Genomic DNA, 20,049 nt, shown 5'->3' on the forward strand with positions numbered 1-20,049 from the left:
CTGAGCTCCTCCGGCAGGCTGTTCCACAGACGAGGACCATACCACTGAAAAGCTGCCTCTCCGTGAGTATGTGTCCTGACTTTATGAGATATAATTTTTCCTCACAGTGATGGTGAGGACAAAACTCCATCTGAAACAGAAGTTCTCTGCGCACCACCAACATGTTCATGTTTTAAATCGATTTTCCCCACATGGTGAGAAACCAGCTGAGGAAAAACTTTATTATTGGCGTCTCTGTACAAGTGAAGCTCGAGACTCTAGTGATCATAGTTAGCAGAATGCTAAGCTATTAGCCACATACAGCAAAGATAAGTTTGTTGATAGGTGTTTTGGTCGCTGACCGGGGGTCTCCCCGTGTGAGAGAGCTCTTTCTCCTCCTTCTGTGTTCCAGGTCTGTCTCACAAGCTGCAGCTGAGATGTGGTGCAGCTCGTCAGCACTGCATCAAGACTGCCGCCTCAAAATGCCACGCCCCCTTTTCCTTTGCTTTTCTCTGGGATGTGGGCTACAGTGGTTCGGGCAAAAAAGGTGTGCCTTTACAGAGATAATTGTGAACCACAGTGGATTTTGGGCCTCATTGGGTCGTTTGTGTTGAAATAGTTTTAACTGCCACGTTAACTTTGTGGCAGTTAATAGTTTTCTTTTCACTTTGTGTCACACCCCACCCCAGATACAACCTTGCTTTTAAGTAGGGTGTAACAATAGGCATCATGGGAAAAGGAAGCAGCTCACCTGTCCAGGAGAAGACGTTTGTCTCTCGATCTTTCTTTTCATGTTTTTTCTGCTGCTTTACGTTAATAATTTAATAATAATTTAATAATTTGTTTCTTACATTGAATATTACACCACTCCTCTGAAACATTATACAGAACAATTATTTGCACTGCGTTCATAATTAAGTGAAGCTGTTAAAGACTAAATGAAACATTCAGATTTTTGTAAATTATTCAAGGGGCAAACAACATGAAGCAACATCTGTGGGTTTGAGCTAACGCCATGACATAAACCAGCTGATAAAGTACCTGAAAGAAAGACATACAAACCAATCTGCAGCTTTTGAAAAACTGACATTAAAATATTTTAATTCTACAAGTAAAAATCAGAAGCAGAGTCTTTTATGACAAAAGTATTTATTTTAATATCAAAAATGAAAAAAAAAGGAACAAATTCACAGTGAATGACGAAACGTTCCTCTGCATAAATGAGGCCTAATAGATCGCAGCAAAGGTAACATTCCAGGCATTTTATTAACTCTGAAAAGAGCTTTTACCCCAAAATATCATCGTTTCACCTGTGAGGCGATCTGCTACTACAAAAAAAGAAAAAAAAAGAAAAGAAAGAAAAACAATTGAACTCCAAGCCTGCATAAAGCAAACAAAAAAACAACCCAACAAAGGTTTTTAAAAAGTATTTCTCAATTTTCCGCAATGCCCAGTGCACCGACACGAGAACAAAAACACAAAAGACAAAACAAACCTTGAATAAAGTACAGAATGTATTTATAATTAAAGGTGTTCAGGATCTCTAAAGGGACCCAAACGCAGAGTCCACAGACCTGCAGTGATCTTTGTGTTCATGTTTAGTTTTGGCTGAGGTGAGCTTTGGCAGCAGGAAGAAAGAACGTGGTTATCACGCAGAGGCGCTCAGACTGTTATTACTGTATAATAACAGTAAAGCCAGCGTGGAAGCACCATGTAATCTTTCTAACGGCCAGCAGGGAGCGATTACTTGCAAAGATGTCAGCCTATAGAAATCTGCATCGACCTATGAGCTGTTAAGACTTTATGGCCTCAGTCGCTGCTTTTGGGTCTTCTTGAATTTGACGTTTATTTAGTAAATTATGATCCTCGTTAGAAAAACGAGGACAAACAAATGCACCCGGTGAAAAACAGGCCTACTTCATGATTGACAGGTCACTACCTAAAGGGGGTTCAGCGTGACCTCGCCAAAACATTCAGCTCGACATATCAGGACTTAAGGAACAAATGGATGATGTCGACTACATCCATCTTTTACGCACACTTGCGGGCAGAGGTAGAGTTCGTCTGTCTTGGGATGAAATTTGACCGCTTTAAAGATAAGACTGCTGTTATTTATATTGCTTACCCCTCGACAAGCGGTACGCGTCATAACTTCCTGCGCTTTACTGCTGGTTATGATTAGAGACGGCTGGAAATGAGGCTCATAAATATGCAGTTATTTCTTAAAACAGCTGGGCATGTAGTTTTCAGCATACGCTACCCCAAAAGGAGGAGCGGATTTGTTTAGAACTACTTTTCAGACGAGGATTAATACATTCTGTGAGTGTAGCATTATTTTAAAATCCTCAAAAGGTTGAAAATTGTGGCTCACTGGTGTGTTTTAGTTTTTAAATCAACAAAAGTCCCACAAATGACTCAAAAGTGATTTGGTTAGTTCAGATTAATGCTTTTGTCTCCTGTAAGTGATGCAGCACAACAACATGTTTAAGCAGGAAGACTTTGTTGCAGTTTTTTGGGGGGGTGGGGGATTGTTTTTTTGTGGGGTTTGCTAAGAGAACTTTCAGCGTTTCCGTTCCTGTAGCTGTTCCTGCAGCCTCACCAGCACCTGCCTCAGTAGGTAAATTACTTTATTTTAAACCTTTTAACTGAATTCATTTTGAATCGAAATTGTGAGAGGAAACATCTAAGCAGTGTAAATGTTTTCCTGTTGTCGTTGCTGCAACTGAAACCACGGCACAGCTCGCTCAGATCATAAATAGCAGCAAATAAAACAACATCAATAGAAAGACTTTAATAGAGAACATCACCTCACTGCCTGCTCTGTCAAGAAAACAGATTTGAAATATAAAAATGTAAACAAACTGGAAGTTTGCCAGAGCAGCCATGTCCAGTGAAATTCAACATCTGGGCCTCACGTCTGACTGCTCAGTTCAATTTTAATCAGGCACTGATTGTTACCTAAAAACACACCAACCACAAATCAGCGTTCAGGTCGAGTAAAAAGAATCCCAGTGAAGTATTTTCAGCTTCAGAGCAGTCAAAAAACAGAATGTATTTCACTATTTTTAGCGACACAATGAGTGGCGGTTAGTTTCTGTACCCAAAGTGCAAGAAGCAGCCGAGGTCAGCGTCAGCTCGAGTTTCCCTGCTCGGATCAAATGAAAACTTTATTCTGTAGTGCACAGCAGGGGCATCCCAGAACCTGCTGCCTCAGCTGGCGTTTATACACATTGAATCACAAACATTTCATTCCAGTTCTTTACAAAAACAGTTGTGTTGGCTTTTATTTGCTTCAAACCTCAGACTTCCTCTGCTGTAAATGACTCTAGTCAGAGTTCTGAGGTTAAAGGTTAATCTGAGTCTGACAGGACGATGATCTCATCTGGGTCACACTGTGTCGCCACGTTGACCTGCAATCACACAGACAGCAGCATAAAGTATTTACTCTTCTGGAGAAACACTCGGAGTATCAGCAGAATAAAAACATCTTTAAAAACATGTTGATGCTGTTGACAGACGTACCGGTGTGCCCACATCACATGACCAATTTAAGGTGACGTGGCAACAAGACGCACCCTCGCTGAGCCTCAGTTGTTAACTTGTGTTAAAAGTGAAGACTTCAACTATGTTCCAGTTTTTAGTGTTGAGAGGCCAAATAACACCAGAGTTATGATAATTCACACCATGCTTTTCAACGCCCTTTACTATTCATGGAAAAATTCACCTTGTCAGCCTATAACAAAATTATATGGCAACACACCATTTGTAGCTTGCCATCACCAGTGTGTGAATGTGTGTGTGAATGGGTGGATGACTGGATATGTAAAGCGCTTTGGGGTCCTTAGGGACTAGTAAAGCGCTATATAAATACAGGCCATTTACCATTTACCATTTGGTTGCTTAGTAACAGACGAAGGTTTTGAGAAAATGGCTGCGAGAACAGCAATTTTTGAGATTTGTGGCATTAAGCTCGTTTGGAGTGAAGTGGGGTTTTTTCTGTGTGTCTGTCAAAACAACGACGCAGCCACAGCTGGACAAAAAAAACACCAAAGGCAGCCTTCAATGTAAACACCGTCTCCAGGTGGACAACAGGAGGAGTGATACACATCCTGTTGTCAGGCCTGTGATGTGCCCCTCTGTCTTGTGGGCAACAGGAACTAGTTTTCAGAGTGGCACAAATAATTTGTGTGAACAGATACACACTTCTGAATGTAAGTAGTTGGATAAACCTGTTTACAAAATTTGTAAAAGAAAAATTTTTTTTTTACATGTATGTATATTTAGACTTCAAGCTATAAAAATGATTTGTTAAACATTTAAATATATTTTGCAAAACCTATTTCACTTTTCACCACTTTGAGGTTTTATTTTTGTGTGTTATTTTAGGTCCATTGTGTTGATACAGTTTGTCAAAATGACAAAATAACTGTAAATTCAGACACGTGAGGTGTTTTATTCAAAGTGTCGTCCTCACTGCATCGTTTCTATCCTGAAACTCAGCTCCTCTGGTATGACTCTATTTGCCCCACCTTGTTTTTCTTCGGTGGCGGTGTCGACTGCGAGCTGCTGACCACTTCCTGCGTTGGCGTGTTTGCTCGAGTGGTCTCTGGAGAGTTGCAGGTCACAACGCCCATATCCAGAGGGATGTCCGCATCACTGAGGAGAATGAAAGAGCCAAGATCAACAAACATACAGAGAATAAATGAACCCAGAGAAATAAAACCATGAACTCAAGTTCAAAGAGCTGAAACTACAATTTAAATGAGAGCAGGATTTTCGATAACTGGACATTTTCAAAGAAGTCACACATTTCAATGCAGCCTCGTCTATTAGACACAGTCAGTGAGAGTCTCAGATTATGAAGTGATGAACACAACAGAAATGATGGTAACTCTTGATACAAGCAAGAGAAATGATTTTAGAGCTCGTCTTAGGATACCATTATTAATTTCCAGTTCAACTGTTACCTCACTGGTAATTAAACATGAGTGTTTGCACACTGCCACACTTATTCTGAGGTCAAATCACCACCAAGAAGTTTAATTAAGCCTGAATTTCTCATCCTGACACAAATTTGGTTATTTAATTAAAAACTAGTTAAACCTTTCACATTCTGTTTATTAAAACTATTTAAGTTCATCGTATTCAAAAGGTGAAAGGCCTCAGCGTCCCAGTAGACGCACTGATGGTTTCAAATTGAAAATGCTCCGTTGCGTCGATCTTGAACTATCGTGTTCACGCCGCCCGGCAGAGTGGAAACAAAGCCTCATCAGCTTTTCACAGTGGAGGCGTAAAACTGTTCCTCCTGAGAGCAGCAGGCCTCCATGCTGCTCTCCTACAGTTTTAAATATTACTATAAACACATAACACCTGCTTCTGCCTTCTGAACAGTTATAAAAGTTACAAAGCTAAAGAGCATCAAATACATTCACATTGACTTTGAGAAATAAGTCATTATTTGTTTGTTTGTATTATTAATTATCTCACAAACACATTTTCATCGTGGACTCCTGACCTCTCAGCGACAGCCTCACCTGTCGTGGATGATTAGGTTCTTTCTACTCTGCGAGTTCCTTTCCTCCCACTTCCTCTTCTGGCTCCTCGTGGTTCTGGGGCTGGGCGGTGGAGACGTGCCATTGCTTGTCTGCGTGCCGCACCTTTCCACGCCGTCTTCTGGCGATGACGGAGATGCTTTCCCATTGGCTGCTGCTGTGAGGCCCGTTTTGCCTTGGTTGTAGTTTGACAGGACGACTGACTCATGACTGGAAGAATCTGCAGGTTCCTGTAAGCTCTTGTGGTCACCATTCGATAACGTCCTCTGGTCATCAGTCTGCATGGGCTCTGATTGGCTGGGGCTTTCTGCGGGGGAGGGGATATCAGACAGCGGCGAGATCTGGGACTTTGTCTCATCAGAAGCAGGACTCGTAACCTGCTCGTCCTCATCTTTCAAGCTTCCTTCTTCGCCTGCAGAAACGTGTGCAATCTGATCATCGTTCTGATCCTCCTTGTTGGTGCCTTCGCTCGCTTGTTCCACCTCGTTAATGTCGTCTTCCTCGTTGTCTTCTTCATCTAAAGAAAGAAGCAAAAAAGGCACATAAATATTTTCTTCTCTTATCTCTGCCCCCTTCATCTGGTCACAGTTTTTGAAATCTGATAACACTTATTTGACTGTATGAATGTATTCGTTGTTTAAAAGGGAGAAAAAAAACAGACTAAATAACAGCCTAAAGGGAAGAAAAACAGTCTTTAATTGAGCCCAATCTGACGGATGAGTTTAAACATTGTCTGTATGAATTCTCTGTGTGTTTATGAGTCACATTAAATTGTTAATCATTCTGTTCAATGATTAAATCATACGTTACACATTATCAGCACAGTGTGGCTAACCTTAGCAGCAGTCCTAGCGGTGTCTTAAAATCTCAGAAACTCAGTTATGTTTTCATAAAATAAGAATATTTAGATCCTGGTACAGACCGCAGAGGGCAGTTACCTAGATGCAAACTCCTGTGTTCTATACATGCAGCTTTTGTGGTGAACAATGAAATTAGATTTATATCTAATTTGATGCTTGTCAGCCAATATGTTGCTTCAATATAACCACATTTATTTGGTCTAACCTGGTCCATCCTGCTGAGTGCTGGCCTGGATCTCTTCCTCTATGTCTGGATCTGAGGATTCATCATCTTCATCCTCTTCCTCCTCCTCCTCAGACACGCCATTCATCTCTTCAGTTTCCACTTTTTTTCCTGACGTGTGGCCCTGAAACGCAGCAAAGGAAATTAAACAAGATTCAGAACACAAACACATGGTAAAAGGCCTGAACTTGTATAGAGCTTTACTAGTCCCTAAGGACCCCAAATCACTTTACACTACATCCAGTCATCCACCCATTCACACACACATTCACACACTGGTGATGGCAGCTACATTGTAGCCACAGCCACCCTGGGGCGCACTGACAGAGGCGAGGCTGCCGGACACTGGCGCCACCGGGCCCTCTGACCACCACCAGTAGGCAATGGGTGAAGTGTCTTGCCCAAGGACACAACGACAGAGTCGGGGCTCGAACCGGCAACCTTCCGATTACAAGACAAACTGCCAACTCTTGAGGCACGATCGCACAAACAAGCACAAAACTAAAATCTTTTATAGTCTCATAATTTCAGATTAATATGAGACAAAACTTTTGGGATTAAGTGAAACAAATAAACACTCCAGTTTCTTTGTTTTCCCCCAAACACGACTCACAGGTTTATAAATGTTTTTCTTTGTCACATTACAATTTTTCCTCCCCACTATGTATTTTATATTTCTGAGCCAGCAAATTTTACTGACATTGACAATTTTTTTATTTATTAACTCCAACATACCTCATCAGAACATAAATAAATAGAAAAGGTAAAACCTGAGTTAAATTTTTACTTCTTTACTTTGGTACTTTTACAGTCCTGTGTGATTAAAATACTTTCTTCCTCTGCTTTATAAGATTAAACTGTAAAATATATTGCTATTCAATACACAAGATGTACCACAAATTTTGACCTTAATTCTTTTTAAGAAATAAAGCAGACTGATGTTCAATCAATCAATCAAAATTTATTTATATAGCACATTTTTAAGACCAAAGTACACCAAAGTGCTTTCCGGTAAAATCGCAGTACAAATAAAATCACAATAAAATATAAATTACAAATATATAAAATATAAGATAATTACATAATCTAAATACAGAGCCAGATGTAAATTACCCTAATTCGCCTTAAATGCCAGATCAAACAAATACGTTTTTAAACGTGATTTAAAAGACTGAATGGAATCTGACGCGCGAATATGAAGAGGGAGAGTATTCCATAGCCTGGGTGCAGCAACGGCAAAGGCACGGTCTCCTCTGGTCTTCAGCCGAGACCTAGGTTGCACCAAGAGCAGTTGGCCCGATGATCTTAGTGCTCTCTGAGGGCTGTACAGACAGAGGAGATCAGCTAAGTAGTCAGGTGCCATATTGTTTAAAATTTTATAAGTAAACAATAGAATTTTAAAATCAATTCGATATTTGATAGGAAGCCAGTGTAAATTTTTCAGAACAGGGGTGATAGAGTCAAACTTTCTAGTGCCGGTCAAGAGACGTGCTGCGGCATTCTGGACCAGCTGCAGACGCTGCAGAAGAGAAGATTGTAGACCCAAGTAGAGTGAGTTACAATAGTCCAGACTTGACGTAATGAAAGCATGAATGAGTTTCTCCATATCTTTGTGTGGTATGTAGGGTTTAGCCTTAGAGATTAGGCGTAGTTGATGAAAGCTAGTTTTTACCACAGTAGAGACCTGTTTGTCAAGTTTGAAGGAACTATCCATGAAAACTCCAAGATTCCTGGCAGTATCAGTAAGGTAGTTAGCAACAGGCCCAAATGTGTCAGTCAATTGTCCCAGAGGCATATTTCGGTCAAAAACAATAATTTCTGTCTTCTTTCCATTTAAAGTAAGAAAGTTACGTGATAACCAGTCCTTGACATCACTCAGACAGTCAAACAGAGGATGTGGTGAGGATAAAGCATCCCCAGTCAGGTGAAGGTAGATTTGAATATCATCAGCGTAACAGTGAAAAGAGACATTGTGTTTTTCAAAAATGGAGCTCAAGGGCAACATATACAGAGAAAACAACACAGGACCCAGTACCGAGCCCTGGGGCACACCACAGCGGAGACGGGCAGAAGAAGAGGAATATTTTCCCATCGTGACGGAGAACGACCTCTCAGAAAAACAGAAAGACATAAAATCTAATGTTTTCACACATAAAAATAAAACCAAACAGCTGTGTGTCAGGTTTATATTGTTGATTGTCATTTATGCTTATAAATATCTACTCATATATGCTTAGAGTTTTATAATCAATGTCATAGTTAATAGTGTTAATAGCTAATAGTCTGCAAAGACTTGTGTGCATTCCAGAGTGCTCTGGCATTCACACCCACATCCTGGGAGCATGGGGGAGGTCGTACCTTCTTTTATTGTTTTGTGGTAGGATAAACGTAGCTATGTCTGTTTTAGTCTAAGTGCCTTTTGTTTAGATGAACTGCTGGACTTCCAGACCAGCAGGTTTAGGGAAGTCGCTTATCGGGTCACACTCTGACCCCACACACACACACACACACTTACACAACGCACAGGCAAGGTACTCTTTGTGTGTAGGTAGACGTCATATGTTAATGAACCTATGTATATTCATGTAACCTCAATAAAAGAGCAGTGTTACGGGGGAGCGGACGAGAGCAACTGGGGTCAAGCGAAGGAACAGCGTTTGTCCAGTTCTCTCCCGTGCACGAGGAACATAAAGAACTTTGCCTACTCGTGTCTTACTTTGCTGTGTAATTAAATTGTCTTCAACGTTCCAGCGAATAGGTTTAAGCTACAAACCTATCACTGTGATGATGTTCCTCTGTTACCTCTTTGTCCTTCCTGTCTTTTTGCAGTCGTTTGCTCCTCTCCTTCTCCTCCGTGTCATCCTGTTTCACAGCGTACTTCTTGATGACCTCCTCCAGGCTAGTTAGAGCAACTTCTCGGTTCGACCGCAGTTTCTTCAGTAGTGATGGGTCCTTCAGAGCCGGGTCTGTGGCTAAAGAGGGAGGCGGAGAGACAAGAGGATGAGAGCAAAAATGTGGCAACAAGACGCACCCTCGCTGAGCCTCAGTTGTTAACTTGTGTTAAAAGTGAAGACTTCAACTACGTTCCAGTTTTTAGTGTTGAGAGGCCAAATAACACCAGAGTTATGATAATTCACGCCATGCTTTTCAACGCCCTTTACTATTCATGGAAAAATTCACCTTGTCAGCCTATCACAAAATTATATGGCAACACACCATTTGGTTGCTTAGTAACAGACGAAGGTTTTGAGAAAATGGCTGCGAGAACAGCAATTTTTGAGATTTGTGGCATTAAGCTCGTTTGGAGTGAAGTGGGGTTTTTTCTGTGTGTCTGTCAAAACAACGACGCAGCTACAGCTGGACAAAAAAAAACACCAAAGGCAGCCTTCAATGTAAACACCGTCTCCAGGTGGACAACAGGAGGAGTGATACACATCCTGTTGTCAGGCCTGTGATGTGCCCCTCTGTCTTGTGGGCAACAGGAACTAGTTTTCAGAGTGGCACAAATAATTTGTGTGAACAGATACACATACATGCAGCTTTTGTGGTGAACAATGAAATTAGATTTATATCTAATTTGATGCTTGTCAGCCAATATGTTGCTTCAATATAACCACATTTATTTGGTCTAACCTGGTCCATCCTGCTGAGTGCTGGCCTGGATCTCTTCCTCTATGTCTGGATCTGAGGATTCATCATCTTCATCCTCTTCCTCCTCCTCCTCAGACACGCCATTCATCTCTTCAGTTTCCACTTTTTTTCCTGACGTGTGGCCCTGAAACGCAGCAAAGGAAATTAAACAAGATTCAGAACACAAACACATGGTAAAAGGCCTGAACTTGTATAGAGCTTTACTAGTCCCTAAGGACCCCAAATCACTTTACACTACATCCAGTCATCCACCCATTCACACACACATTCACACACTGGTGATGGCAGCTACATTGTAGCCACAGCCACCCTGGGGCGCACTGACAGAGGCGAGGCTGCCGGACACTGGCGCCACCGGGCCCTCTGACCACCACCAGTAGGCAATGGGTGAAGTGTCTTGCCCAAGGACACAACGACAGAGTCGGGGCTCGAACCGGCAACCTTCCGATTACAAGACAAACTGCCAACTCTTGAGGCACGATCGCACAAACAAGCACAAAACTAAAATCTTTTATAGTCTCATAATTTCAGATTAATATGAGACAAAACTTTTGGGATTAAGTGAAACAAATAAACACTCCAGTTTCTTTGTTTTCCCCCAAACACGACTCACAGGTTTATAAATGTTTTTCTTTGTCACATTACAATTTTTCCTCCCCACTATGTATTTTATATTTCTGAGCCAGCAAATTTTACTGACATTGACAATTTTTTTATTTATTAACTCCAACATACCTCATCAGAACATAAATAAATAGAAAAGGTAAAACCTGAGTTAAATTTTTACTTCTTTACTTTGGTACTTTTACAGTCCTGTGTGATTAAAATACTTTCTTCCTCTGCTTTATAAGATTAAACTGTAAAATATATTGCTATTCAATACACAAGATGTACCACAAATTTTGACCTTAATTCTTTTTAAGAAATAAAGCAGACTGATGTTCAATCAATCAATCAAAATTTATTTATATAGCACATTTTTAAGACCAAAGTACACCAAAGTGCTTTCCGGTAAAATCGCAGTACAAATAAAATCACAATAAAATATAAATTACAAATATATAAAATATAAGATAATTACATAATCTAAATACAGAGCCAGATGTAAATTACCCTAATTCGCCTTAAATGCCAGATCAAACAAATACGTTTTTAAACGTGATTTAAAAGACTGAATGGAATCTGACGCGCGAATATGAAGAGGGAGAGTATTCCATAGCCTGGGTGCAGCAACGGCAAAGGCACGGTCTCCTCTGGTCTTCAGCCGAGACCTAGGTTGCACCAAGAGCAGTTGGCCCGATGATCTTAGTGCTCTCTGAGGGCTGTACAGACAGAGGAGATCAGCTAAGTAGTCAGGTGCCATATTGTTTAAAATTTTATAAGTAAACAATAGAATTTTAAAATCAATTCGATATTTGATAGGAAGCCAGTGTAAATTTTTCAGAACAGGGGTGATAGAGTCAAACTTTCTAGTGCCGGTCAAGAGACGTGCTGCGGCATTCTGGACCAGCTGCAGACGCTGCAGAAGAGAAGATTGTAGACCCAAGTAGAGTGAGTTACAATAGTCCAGACTTGACGTAATGAAAGCATGAATGAGTTTCTCCATATCTTTGTGTGGTATGTAGGGTTTAGCCTTAGAGATTAGGCGTAGTTGATGAAAGCTAGTTTTTACCACAGTAGAGACCTGTTTGTCAAGTTTGAAGGAACTATCCATGAAAACTCCAAGATTCCTGGCAGTATCAGTAAGGTAGTTAGCAACAGGCCCAAATGTGTCAGTCAATTGTCCCAGAGGCATATTTCGGTCAAAAACAATAATTTCTGTCTTCTTTCCATTTAAAGTAAGAAAGTTACGTGATAACCAGTCCTTGACATCACTCAGACAGTCAAACAGAGGATGTGGTGAGGATAAAGCATCCCCAGTCAGGTGAAGGTAGATTTGAATATCATCAGCGTAACAGTGAAAAGAGACATTGTGTTTTTCAAAAATGGAGCTCAAGGGCAACATATACAGAGAAAACAACACAGGACCCAGTACCGAGCCCTGGGGCACACCACAGCGGAGACGGGCAGAAGAAGAGGAATATTTTCCCATCGTGACGGAGAACGACCTCTCAGAAAAACAGAAAGACATAAAATCTAATGTTTTCACACATAAAAATGTGTGTTAGGTTTATATTGTTGATTGTCATTTATGCTTATAAATATCTACTCATATATGCTTAGAGTTTTATAATCAATGTCATAGTTAATAGTGTTAATAGCTAATAGTCTGCAAAGACTTGTGTGCATTCCAGAGTGCTCTGGCATTCACACCCACATCCTGGGAGCATGGGAGAGGTCGTACCTTCTTTTATTGTTTTGTGGTAGGATAAACGTAGCTATGTCTGTTTTAGTCTAAGTGCCTTTTGTTTAGATGAACTGCTGGACTTCCAGACCAGCAGGTTTAGGGAAGTCGCTTATCGGGTCACACTCTGACCCCACACACACACACACACTTACACAACGCACAGGCAAGGTACTCTTTGTGTGTAGGTAGACGTCATATGTTAATGAACCTATGTATATTCATGTAACCTCAATAAAAGAGCAGTGTTACGGGGGAGCGGACGAGAGCAACTGGGGTCAAGCGAAGGAACGGCGTTTGTCCAGTTCTCTCCCGTGCACGAGGAACATAAAGAACTTTGCCTACTCGTGTCTTACTTTGCTGTGTAATTAAATTGTCTTCAACGTTCCAGCGAATAGGTTTAAGCTACAAACCTATCACTGTGATGATGTTCCTCTGTTACCTCTTTGTCCTTCCTGTCTTTTTGCAGTCGTTTGCTCCTCTCCTTCTCCTCCGTGTCGTCCTGTTTCACAGCGTACTTCTTGATGACCTCCTCCAGGCTAGTTAGAGCAACTTCTCGGTTCAACCGCAGTTTCTTCAGTAGTGATGGGTCCTTCAGAGCCGGGTCTGTGGCTAAAGAGGGAGGCGGAGAGACAAGAGGATGAGAGCAAAAATGTCAGCAGTGAGGAAATGAAAGTGTGGAGCAAACGTTAAAGTAAATTAATGAACAAATATTCATATTTTAATTCAAATCGACGATCAGATTTGTGAGTAGAAACACTTCAGTGTGCAGTCAGACAGTGAAGCCCCGCACGAGCAGCAGCATTTCTCTTTATTATCTTACCAGGCTTATAGGTGTCGGTGAGGCTAGAGCCAAAGTTGTAGACGAGGTCCAGGTGACGGCGGTCCTGTATGCGGCTCCCGGTCTCTCTGAACGCCTCCTGGGCGATCTGGTTTATATGCTTCCTGGTCAAGCAGAGGTTGTGGCGATCGTTGGCACGCAACACCTGCTGGAGGATGTCCTGGTAATCAGGAGGGTTTTGTCGTACCTCGGGACTGTTGATGAAACGCTCGATCTGACAAAGGGAGGAACACAGAGGACAAAACTCGAATGAAAATATAGCTCCATGAAATTAAATAACCACAGATACAAATCTCTTCTGTGTGATCGCTGTGTGTTTCTGCCAGTTTGTGTTTTATAAAGAACTTCAAATAGTTCAGAAACCTCAGACAGAAACCATTAATAGCAGCAAGAAACCAATAATGTTTTTATGCTTGGTCCTGATCTGTGGCCTAATATCTTTTACACTGATGCTCACAGTTAATGTTAAATTAGAAACCTTATCAGTTTAACCAAAAATATTTTATCAGTAAATCTGAATTAGTCACGAACTAAAATGTAACCCAAATGTTTCATTAGATTATACGACAGCATCAGACCTGAATTAGAATCAAGTTTAAATGCTACAGAGTTCAGAAGAGCTCAAAATAAACAGCAGTCCTGAGAGCACACAGAGCAGAACAACAAATGTTCAAAGAATGAAGGGAACACTGAATCACTGCAATGTAAGATCAAGTCATTTAAATTAAGGAATATCAATCAGTCCAGATGTGAATCCATTTCAACTGCTTTATTTCAAATGAAAGTGTCAACCGGAGGACTGGAGAGGCATCTTTTCAGGCAATCGGAAAAATACTAACCGCCATCAGAGCTCCCACTCAGCCTCCTATTAACTTCACCTATTATAAAAATGTTAAAATCCTATGTCACTGCATTCTTGAGTTATAGCATTCATCCCACTGTCTCCAAAGCACTTGCTCAGTGGGTCATATGATTGTTAGGGTTGTCTGTTGTCTTTGTGATTTGGCGCTGTATAAATAAATCTGCTGAACACGCTGACTGAGATGTGAGGGTTTAGGACGTGGTGCCACAGACCGTCTCCTCATCCTTAATGACTTTTCTCTAGTTTTGCTTTTTGTCACTGGTGACAGCTTGAAGCAGCACCTTCAGGCTGCACAGGCAGTCCAGCTTCTCCATGATGTCACATCCACACATGCAATCATAAGGAGGCTTGCTTCATCTCCCAGCATAGGTTCAAGTATGGAGGAGATCATGGGAGACGAGCTGTTACATGAGGAGGCCTTAGTGACTTTGTGTTATACCGGGACTATTGGACATCCCCTTGCTTTTTTACTGTCATGTTTTTTCAACAGTGTATAAACACGGCATTGCCTTTGCTGTTTAATGTTTTTTGTTTGATTTTAACATTTCTTTACGGCCATTTAACCTTCTGCTGATAATGTCTGCATGGAATTTTCTACGAGTAAAGCAGCACATAAACGTGAGCATGCGCAGAGACTGAAGTGTAAAACCAGAGTTAACAGACAAAGTTTAGAACCACAGTCATCATAACTGTATTTGGTTTCAATGAGGCAGTTAATGCAAAAAAAGCCTGGTTCTGTTGCAGATGCGTCAAAATCCACCCCTCGGGTTAGAAAGTAGCCCCAACAACGTGCAGCTCACCCTCCTGTTGATCTCAGGGTAACGAGTGCTTTTGTAGGTGATTCTCTGTTCAATGGCTCGGCCTGTTAGTGTGCTGCAGCCCTTTAGTTCACACAGTTTTTCATAAATCTTCATCATCTGGAAAAAAAGGAGGAGGACACGTTAGGGAGGTGTGAGCAGCTGCCACACAGGCTGTCGTAAACATTTACATTTTACAGCTTTAATGTCTGTATTAGAGAGTGGAAGCCACCGAGCTGCACCACATTGGAGGCTGACCTTGCGTTTGAGTTTGTGCTCCTGGATGTATAACGAGTCCTCCGCTTCCATGTCAGTGAGACTCAGCTCAGCCTGCTGCAGGCGGCAGATCTCCTCGTTGTACACCTTCAGCAGGTTCTCCAGGTACGCTATCTGAGAGGAACACACAGGACAGACATGAATGATCATTTCCTACAAAAGTGTCAAACCCTTACTGTTGCTGAAAAATAAAAAAGGAGGGATATTTCATTTTTTTAATAGTTTATATTTAATGGCTGCCTTAACCAGTGTGCTTTGATCTGCTTTACTCTTTTTCCCTTTTAAAATGACTGTATTGAAGTAATTTTAAAAACACTGAGGCAAATTGTGCTGTGCAAATAAAACTGTATATATAATATACAGTATACAAATAAAACTTTGATTATAATCCCAAGATTCATTCAACAGCAACACCTAATCCACACTAACCTGCTTCCTGGAGGCTCTTTTAGCTTTTCTCTCCTCTTCTCGGTCTGCCTCTCTGTTCGCTTGCTGTCCTGAGGTGGAAGGCTGCTCTTCATCTGCTGCCGGCTGCACACCTTCTTCCTCCTCGTCCAGGTTACCTTTACTCTTGCTTGTACTTTTGAGCGTGACGGAGGTAGACTGAAGATCACTCGACGTTGAGGTAGAAGGCCCAGGGTCAACCTTGAAGAGGGTTTGCCTCTTCTTGATGGCATGCTGCTTGAGCACAGTACACAGTTCATTGATGTAGACAAATGTTTTAGAGCGGTTGGCCTGAGTGCGAGTCAAACATCGTCCCAAAGTGTTCCTCAACTCCACTGATGACAGGAAGTCCGGGCAGGCCTTTGAGTGCTTTGTCTGGAGGAAGGTCAAGACCTCCGGGCAGTCCTCTGTGAGGGGCCTGCAGTGCTCCACAAACTGGAGGGAAGAAAACAGAAAAAAAGGATGAGATAAAGTAGAAAGTATGACAGATAAGGAACCAAAGAGAACAACAAGGGAGTGAAAAAGACAGATGTTACAAGACTGGTTTCAGTGCTTTTTTAACACAAACACACATCTGCAGTATAAAGTGGCCCAGGATTGACTTTATAGGGTGTATCTGTATATTTTCAAATAAGTAGGTAATTTAAATGAGGAAGTTTAGATCTAAAGTTTAATATTACATACATATTTAATGCTAGTGGGTATATCCTCTCACAGTACACTCTCCAACTAAATCAACCTCACCCACCCATCAGTTCATTTCTTAAACAAACACAAAAAACCGTCACTATTAATGAGACTGTCATACAAGCCAAATTAAAAATAATAATTGAATGTTATTTTTATTATAGTTTTTTCTTCTTTGTTATTTTATTGTTATTTTATTATAGTTGTTGTTTTTTATATATCAAAATGAAATATACAAAAATGGTCTTACCAACTTTCAAATACTAAACGTGTTTTTTTTTAATGACTGTTTTAATAAAATTGTTTTGCACCCAGTGGAGGAGAGCTGTAGGATGTACTTCGCCTCATGCTGGGATAAACTCCATGGAACGATGTTCTGCAAAACTAGACGGTACTCAGGAATTTGCATTTACTGAATCACTATGAGACAACATATAACAGGTTAAACACCATACAATCCCCTCTTATTCTGAAAGCTGAGTCACTGCTGACCAGCGAACTGTGGACCTTCCTGTGTTTCCCCTGCAGGCTGGTCAGGCCCCCAGTGTGGTAAAGACCACCAGCTGCAGTCTAGAAGAGTGGAGTTGATCTGCTCAATGAGGAACTAACTGATGACACCACTGAGTTTCCCACAGTATTATTTGGGAAACATGGATCATCTTACTTGTTAATTTGATTTAAAAGTCAACATTTAAATATATCATGTTTCAACAATTAGCCTAAAAACACACAGATAAGATTTTAAGTCAATGTCACCCAGACAGAAAAACTGAGCACTTAGAGCAATCTGAAGTCTGATACACATGAAATACTTCTGCATAAATGCCATTATTTTAAGTTCTGGTCATGAACTTTGGAACATCATATAAACTCACCTCAGTGAACAACTTCTGATTCTCTGCCTGCAGACACTGCGTGGTCTTCTTCGCTGTAGCGAAGGGTGACTGGGTAATGTGTGTGGGCACTGGCAGCTGAGCTTTGAGCGGCGAGACATTTTTGGCTTGAAGGTCAGGGCTTGATTTGGAGGCAGAGGAGGAGGGCTGAGGACTCTCTTCTTCTTCGCCTTCCTCATCAAGCACAATGATTTTATCTGCCATCGAGGCAGGAGCCACCGCCATTCAAAACGCCGGCTTTCTAAAATACAAACAGGCAGAATGAGACCAGAACAGGATGACACACAAGCATCAGAACTTCAGTGTTTTCATGATCTGTACAATATTTACATTGGCACAAAAAAAGGTGACAAATTCTGGCCATGTGGGCACTTCTGATTATTTAAATACCAAAGCAGGGACCTGCTCTGTGAACAGAGTTCAACAAACCCAGGATATTTTTATCTGGTTTCAAAGAGAACCAGTTTCAGGTCATATTCACATGAAAGATCTGAAACATAGACAAGTCTAATGACTGCAGAGTGGCTACCTTTACAAACTATGATGTCAGAACACAAAATGAAGAGTAACACACAGTAAGGCTGAAAGCACCACAGCTGCCAGATGAAATTACTGTGTGTCTGTACGAGGAAATGTTTCAAAAGTGCTACATTAATGTGTGGAAAAGTCCTCCAATGTCAAAAAAGTCAATTTAAAGTCAGGAATGAAAGCTGAACACATGCATTTGTGCGCATTAACAAAGCTGTCACTTTCACAGCTCCACCATAAAGACACAGGAGGATCTGAAGTATAATTACAATTTTTTAGTTTGTAAAATAAACACTATAGTGTGCAGATGTGTGTGAGACAGTTTCAGCTGCACCCACATATAAAGGAATGAAATAATTTAAACATTGCTTGCAGTGAAAAGGGAAAAAGCAGGAATAAAGGTGAGTATAAAAATCCATATTTTTTACTGATGCTCACCAGGGCATCAGAATGATGGTCGGTTTGATTGGTCAGTAGGTACTGGTTTTATACATGTATGCTACTCTTCTTTAACACAACCTACTGTGGATCAGCATAGTTACCTGATAATAGATGAAGCACCTCTGGATTAAAAAAACAGTTTAATCTGAGCAAATAGCTTCCTAAAACAGGGGCATGATCACTCAAATTCCCAAGCTGGGTAATGGATTTCTGGAATAACTGCTAAAATACATTCTGTGGCCCTCAGAAGTCTTAGAAGTCTCCAAAGTCATGTCAGTTGACTGCTTTCAACAATGTCCCGTTGCCTAGACAATTCACCTGAGGATGTGTGAACCTGTGATTTGCATGCCACCATTTTCTATCATCAGTTAAACTTCAATAACTGGAAGGCAGGCTCCTGCGTCCATATTACAGCATTAACACAGAAGCATCGACAGTTTGTGAATTTGATGCTTCATTTAGGGCTACAGAAGCCGGCTGATCAGTGTTATCGTTCCGCTGTGTTTACTCGGAAAATAGGAAAACAAACAGGGGATAGCAGTTTCCAAACACATGAAAGTGAAACTAATCACGATGACACAGACAGCACATTACAGGTGGAAAACTTAAGACAAAAGGTTAAATAAAGCACGCCCACGCACACCGTAATAATGCGACAGTAGGATACACACCGACCTGTTCTTTACGAGCCGCTGGAGTTGACAACGAAACAAGAAAACGTTGCACCGCCGCAGGACATCACAACACTCCAGTTACTTAGCTGACGTTAGCTCTGGAGGCTAGTTAGCATTCGGACTTTTCTAAGTAAAAAAATAACCTGCCAGAAAAAAAGTCGAGTTACGCTCTCATCGCCTCGTGAACCGGGTAAACAAACCCGAGATAACCTCTAATCTCGTTCGTTTTTATCAGACTGGATCTTCTTCATCAAAACAATGCCCCTTCACTTAGCTGTGCTATCGAGTCGAGATCGAAAATGTACCCGCTAAACTCCGCTCAACATCAACGCCTCTGATTGGACGACAGATTCGTGACGATGAGTAATGCCATTTCCCATTGGACAGCTGCTGACGTGTACCGTTGATGTCAATTTTTATTACTATTATTATTATTTCTTTGAATGTACCTAATTGACTTTATAAAGCTTCTTTAATTGTTTTACATTTAGTACTTTTATATTTTGAACTTTTATCAGATTTACCGTTATTTTGTGTTTAAGTTCAATGTGAGATTCAGAATGGTGAGGAAAGATGGTTTAAGCTACTTTCGACGTCGTAGGGGGTTATAGCCAGTCTGACTCTGAATATTTTAGAAAATGCTGATCTGCTTGGATTTTACCACACTGCTTTACCAAACTACACAGCAGAAGATTGGAAAAACGTTTTCTGCTCTGACAAATCTTGATTTGTGCTGTAACATTCAGATGGTAGGATCAGAATTTAGGGTAAACAACATCAAAGTATGGATCATCCTGTCTGTCTACAGTTCGGGCTGGTGATGGGGTATAATTTTCCTGATGAACCTCAGGCCCCTTGTTACAAAGTATTGTTTAGACACCATAGGCTCCCTGAGTATTGTTGCTAACCATGTCCATCCCTTTGTTACCAGTGTACCCATTTTTAAATGGCTGGTTCCAGCAGACTTATGCACTATGTCATAAAGCTCAAAACATTG

At 41.0% G+C, this 20,049-nt stretch overlaps 1 protein-coding gene across 1 annotated transcript; it reads right to left on the minus strand.

The window, feature by feature from the left end:
• Nucleotides 1-2,755: 2,755 nt before the first annotated feature.
• On the minus strand, nt 2,756-19,391 carry daxx (death-domain associated protein). Its single transcript, XM_082520390.1, has 13 exons — nt 19,054-19,391; nt 17,392-17,650; nt 15,815-16,264; nt 15,368-15,499; nt 15,113-15,229; nt 13,433-13,664; nt 13,052-13,221; nt 10,248-10,389; nt 9,417-9,586; nt 6,597-6,738; nt 5,514-6,048; nt 4,509-4,635; nt 2,756-3,389 (listed from the first exon to the last, which is right to left on the minus strand). Exons 2-13 carry the CDS (start codon nt 17,632-17,634, stop codon nt 3,330-3,332), a joined length of 2,520 nt encoding a protein of 839 aa, XP_082376516.1. The 5' UTR covers nt 17,635-17,650; nt 19,054-19,391; the 3' UTR covers nt 2,756-3,329.
• Nucleotides 19,392-20,049: the final 658 nt, after the last annotated feature.

The sequence above is a fragment of the Aulonocara stuartgranti genome (genome assembly GCF_965226115.1).
Source record: "Aulonocara stuartgranti genome assembly, chromosome: 22".
NCBI lineage: Eukaryota > Metazoa > Chordata > Actinopteri > Cichliformes > Cichlidae > Aulonocara > Aulonocara stuartgranti.